The sequence below is a fragment of the Zea mays genome, chromosome 10 (assembly GCF_902167145.1).
Source record: "Zea mays cultivar B73 chromosome 10, Zm-B73-REFERENCE-NAM-5.0, whole genome shotgun sequence".
Taxonomy (NCBI): Eukaryota; Viridiplantae; Streptophyta; class Magnoliopsida; order Poales; family Poaceae; genus Zea; species Zea mays.
The window spans coordinates 5,526,950-5,532,646 of NC_050105.1; the positions used below are offsets into that span (position 1 = coordinate 5,526,950).

General features: G+C 42.3%; 1 protein-coding gene across 1 annotated transcript; it reads right to left on the reverse strand.

Annotated features, from left to right (window-relative positions):
• Nucleotides 1–1,695: 1,695 nt before the first annotated feature.
• On the reverse strand, nucleotides 1,696–5,697 carry LOC103640766 (uncharacterized). Its single transcript, XM_020545559.2, has 4 exons — nucleotides 4,863–5,697; nucleotides 3,286–4,782; nucleotides 2,233–3,190; nucleotides 1,696–2,160 (listed from the first exon to the last, which is right to left on the reverse strand). The coding sequence occupies exons 1-3, from the start codon at nucleotides 4,914–4,916 to the stop codon at nucleotides 2,648–2,650; spliced, it is 2,094 nt and encodes a 697-aa protein (XP_020401148.1). The 5' UTR covers nucleotides 4,917–5,697; the 3' UTR covers nucleotides 1,696–2,160; nucleotides 2,233–2,647.

Here is a 5,697-nt window from a genome sequence, read left to right on the forward strand (position 1 = left end):
CGTAGCTCGTTAACTCGCTCGACTCGACTCAATAGTGGCTCGACTCGACTCGACTCGTTTATAATTTGTAACGAGTTGAGCTTGTATTTCAACTCGTTAAGATAACGAGCCAGCTCGAGCTGGCTCACGAGCTGACTCGCGAGCCAAACGAGTTGGAGTAATTAGTCAAATTACAATAATCTAGGATCCAAAATAGTTAATCTTGTACTCTACTATAGTTAATCTTGTTCTTTATTGAGTGTGGAATCTTAAGTTGCAAACTCTATTCTTTTTTCTAAATAGATCTCCTTCTTTTCTTTTGCTACATGTTTTTATATCCGTTCGTAAACACTAGACATGGTATTATCGAGCTGGCTCGCGAGCTAAACGAGCCAGCTCGAGTTCTTAACGAGCCAATTCGAGTCGAGTCGAGTCGAGCCGAGCCAACTCGATATCCACCCCTAGGTGTAAGGATGGAATTACCTAGCCTTTGCATAAAACAGAACCAAAATTGTCTAGCAAACACACAACCAACGAGAAGGTGGTTAATAGTTTCCTTTTCCTGGTTGCATAGAACACAGAGTGGGATGAGGAAGGTTTTTTTAGCCAGCCAGACTGCTGTCCGACAGCGGTTTTGGGCAACAAGCCACATAAAGAAGGAAAATTTAGGAGAGACCATCCTTTTCAAACCAGGTCAGCTGCCCCCAAAAAAGATGATCCTTAGAAAAAGGCATCATCGGCTGATTTTGCTGTGTATTGCAATTTATCGTGTGTTAGGGGCGGAATTATACTAAGCCCCTGTTTGGATGCTTAAAATTGAATTTTATTCTAATAATAAGAATTTAGGCGTATATCAATTAAGCTAATATAGTTTTATACAAAATATATTTGTATGTTATTATTGATCATATGTGTGAGATATCTATATGCTATGTTTTTACTATAGGTGAGAGAGCTGAAGAATATGTTATAAGTTGTTGAAGAACATAAAATCAGTTTTCACCTCCTCTTTTTAAAATTTGAAATATGCTTATATATAAATTTTGAAAAGCGATGGAAAATTAAATTCCAAACCAAATAATCAAATCCTTCAAAATGAAGGGACCCATAGTACCTCTAAGGCCCCGTTTGTTTCCCTTCATTTTGAGAAATGAGAATCTAACCAATAGAGTAGGCTAATTTTTTTAGAATATGACATTTCATAACTTTCCAAAGTTCATATATACACCTATCTTAAATTTATAGGGTAAGAGATGAAAATTGATTTTATAGATTTACATTCTTCTTTTCTAATATACAACTTATAACACACTTTTCTACTTGCTTCTCTATAGCATAAGTGTAATATATAATTATCTCTTTCATATGATTTAGGATAATATACAAATATATTACATATACATTTATATTAATTTAAAGGGAAAACTGCAAAAACCCACTTGCAAGTTTGGGATGTTTTCAAATACCCACTTACAACTTTTATTCTGTCAAACTCCCCCCTACAAATTAGGGAGGTCCTCAATCTGTAATTAATGGCTCAATTCAGAGACTTTGGGCTTGGCTGATTTGAGCGGCTCCAAACCAAAAAGACTGGGCGGCTCTGAAAAAAAAACTAGTCGGGTCTCCCAGCCAAAAACCCTGCTCCCGGCTCCAAACCAATAAAACTGGTCACATGTACAAATCGGACCTGGTTCCAAACCAAAAAAACTGGTCACATGTGCAGAGCAACAGGGTTCATAGGTGCATTACGCATTGCTTTACAGCAAAGTGCAAAACAGTTTTGTACATGGTTTCAGTCTTTCAGAATCACAAAACAAGGTGAAACACAGACACAGTTTGCAGTAACAAATTCTAGGTCCTTCAAATGTTGGTGGGTTTGGCTGATTTAAGCAGCTAGCTTAGGCAAACAAAACAGCAAAACAGCAGGCGTTCCTACTTCATCTCAACATAGCAGGCGTTCACCTTGTGGCCTAATTACTGAAACCACCAAAACAGCAAGCATTCCAGTAGTGAGATGAAATAGGAACACCAATTGAGGCCTAAAATTCAGCTAACAACACGACACATAATACTTCAAGCATTCCTTTTCCTGATCGGTGACAACTTTTGTGGCCTAATTCTTGATCCTCCTTCAAATGTCGGCGGGTCTGGCTGAGATGAAGTAGGAACACCAATTGAGGCCTAAATTTACAAATATGCTATGTGAGTTGATATTTTTCATTGAAAATGCAAAATAAATAGTGAGTCACATACCCTCGTGTACTTAGCTCCCTTCCTAGGCTCCCAATCAGCTCTAAGTGGCACTCCACATCCCTTAACATTGTGACCATAAGTGTGGCAGTTGGAGCATTTCACTGCAGCCCTTTTTGAGGCTCTTGCCTCAACATGAGGTTCTCCTTTCGCTCTAACTCGCTTTTTCTTTGGTCTTCCAGGCTGGGCATGATACAATGGAGGATCCACATCTGGCAAGTCTGTGCTTAACCATTGCCTTTTGTCTGGCACAGGCATAATCATACCCTCATATGTGGCTACATATTTCTCCCTAGTGAAGAATAATGACATATAATTTTCTGGCTTATGTTTGAACTCGTGGATAGCAGCCACGGCATGTAAGCATGGCACTCCAGTAACATCCCACCTATAGCATCCACATTTCTGATTGTTGAGATCAACAAGATATTGACTGTCTCCACTCGTGACTTGCCATATCCCACGCCCAGCACAGACAGCCCTGCAATATGAAGCATTTTTTTTTCTCAAACTCAAGCTTTTTCTGATAATTTGGAGCTATGAACCATGTGTCCTTCTCTGCACCATCTCTTTTGATATTAATAGACTCCATCAACTTAGTCCTAATGTGCTCCACCATCGTGCAAACAGGTTCTTCTCTCGCCTCCAAAATCCAAGCATTGTATGACTCGCTAATGTTATTAACTACCAAGTCAGTTTTAGCATGGGGGCTAAACCTATGCCTTGACCTGTGCTTGCTATCAATGTCAGACAACCATCTCCATGCTCTAGTGTTCTCTTTCTTAATATAATCCATGGCGTGTTTAAAATCAAACTCTTTGTACGCATATGCAGCCCTATCCATTAGCTCCTTCAGTCGGGGACTCTTGAACCCAGCCTTTGAAAAATTAGCATACAAGTGCCTCAAACAGTATCTGTGCTCTGCATGTGGGAAAATGGCCCTAACACCATCTTTTAGACCCTGCATACAGCAAAAACAAATGATCTAAACAAAACAAGAATCACACATAAAGCAAACCAAATGAAAAAGCACAATTAACTAAACAACAGCAGCACCTTTTGCCTATCACTCATAATAGTCCAGCCACCACAATGCTCTCCTTGCCCAATGGCCTGCACCAACAACTCCAGAAACCATGTCCATGAATTAGCATTTTCAGACTCTACCAAAGCAAACGCTATAGGAAAAAGATTGTTGTTTGCATCCCTTCCTTGTGCTGTTAAAATTTGTCCACCATTTGGCAGTTTGACATGGGTGCCATCTAACCCAAAGAAAGGTCTACAACCAGCTAGGAAACCTTTTACTTGAGCATCAAAGGACACATACATCCTCTCAAATCTAGGATTTATTGCTCGTGCTGGATCCACAAAGCATTTTATCACAATGCAGCTTCCAGGATTAGCAGATAACACTGTGTGAGCATAATCTTGTATCCTCCTATATTGTTCATGGTAGTCACCACCAATCTTCTGCACTGCATATCTTTTCGCTCTATAGGCTTTGGTAAGTGAGATCCCCACCTGTGTGTCCCTAAGGACAGTGTCCCTAAGTGACTTAACTCGCCAATCTTTCTCGCTTCTAAAAAAATGCTCATATTCTATGCCAATCCATTTAGCATCCATTTGCTTCACTGTGTGACTTTTCCCACAAGTGTGGTCTTTTACATATTTCTTGATCTTGAAGGAACGACCATCTGGAAGTCTGGAGGCATAGATATACCAAGGACAGTCTACAGTTTTGCACTTTGCTGAAACTTGCACAGGATCATTCTTAGGCCTCATAACTTCTCTACCCTCACAAATGATCAAATTCTTTAGTGCCGATCTGAACTGCTTCACATCGGTAAAAACTGTTCCAACGTCCATAATTGGGTGTCTCATGGTAGCATCGTCAAACCTCACATAATCTACCCCGAGAGACCTATGCACATATATACCCTCATCATCAGAATTTACGGGACTGTGACCACCTTCATTTACCTCATTTGACAAATAAAACCTTGCATTATCAATTTCATTTATCAACTGTCCTGCAGGCTCTTTTTGAATTTGTTCCAAGTCATTGTTATTCTTGACCACATACAATTCTTCATCCCCTTCATCAGTTTCCCATGCGTCATACTCTTCATCTTCTTCCCATACATCACCTTCTTCACCTTCCCATGCATATCCTTCTTCACCTTCTTCACCTTCTTCCCATGAATATCCTTCATTGCGATTGATATTTTTCCTACCATCTGTCTTTGACATTCTAGGAGGTTTCAAAATGAACAATTTGCACACCTTTAGGCCCTCATGATCCTTCATCAGTTGTTGTACATGTTCTGCACTATCCATCAAAACAAGGCCTTTTGGTGCCGTATGACCAGGTTTCAAATAGTACAAGGTGGTATTTCCTTCGTAACCATGATACACAAGATTTTCCTGCATTACAAACCAATCAACCCCTTGTGGTTCCATAAATCTCATGTAACCAACCCTTCCACCAGAATAACCATCTATGCTACCATCAAATTTCACTCCAACATGCACTTGAAATTCCATACAAAGGATCTGCATAGTCAAAAAAATGCAGAAAACAATTGATACAACAAATAAAATCGCTTGCTGCAGTAAGCATACAAAGGAAATACCTGTGGTCTAGGAGAGGACAGATTGTCGTCGTCCTCAGAGCCAGCAGCAGCCATTGCGCACGGTGGTCGTCGTCGTCAAGGGTTTAGGGTTAGGGACAACGAGTTAAACAGCAAGGGAGAACAAAATGAATCGACAAGGGTAAAAGCGAGGAAAACGAACCTTCTGCCTGTTCGAGCCGATGGGCTGCGGCTCCATTACAGGACATCGGCGAGATCCCGGGGCCCGATCTGAGGACCGCTCGCGCCAGCGTCGGGGGCTCGCCTGTGCAACGGGATCCCAGGGCCCGATCCGATGTCGCCGCCGGGGAGCCAGCGCCGAGGACCGCTGGCGGTGCTGGGAGCCACTCATCGCTCGTGTGAGGTGCCCGAGAGGTGCTGGGAGCTGGTGAGCGGCTCGTGTGCTGGCGGTGCTGGGAGGAGCCGCTCATCGCTCGTGTGAGAGCCGCTAATCAGCCAAGCCCAAAGTCTGTGAATTGAGCCATTAATTACAGATTGAGGACCTCCCTAATTTGTAGGGGGGAGTTTGACAGAATAAAAGTTGTAAGTGGGTATTTGAAAACACCCCAAACTTGCAAGTGGGTTTTTGCAGTTTTCCCTAATTTAAATTGATGGAGGTGAAAAAAAAACATTGTCTGTGGCTGCTGCAGCAGGTTGCAGTGCACTGCTGTTGGCTTGGCTGCTGCAAGCCTGCAACCAGCTTGCTGAACACCCCGCAGTCTTGGACAGAGGGTACTCAAAGCCCCGACTGGCAATGGATCTTCTCTCTGCTGCGTACGGCGGTACCTCCGACGACGAGGATGCTGCTGACCCACCCTTCTCCACGTCGGTTGCCACT

Excerpts from the sequence above, each read along its gene's own strand:
- LOC103640766 (XM_020545559.2), bottom strand. The coding sequence starts at position 4,916 with ATGGCTGCTGCTGGCTCTGAGGACGACGACAATCTGTCCTCTCCTAGA. Across the intron at positions 4,783-4,862 it reads TGTCCTCTCCTAGACCACAG|ATCCTTTGTATGGAATTTCA; the intron begins GTATTTCCTTTG and ends TTGACTATGCAG. Across the intron at positions 3,191-3,285 it reads TTATGAGTGATAGGCAAAAG|GGTCTAAAAGATGGTGTTAG; the intron begins GTGCTGCTGTTG and ends TGCTGTATGCAG.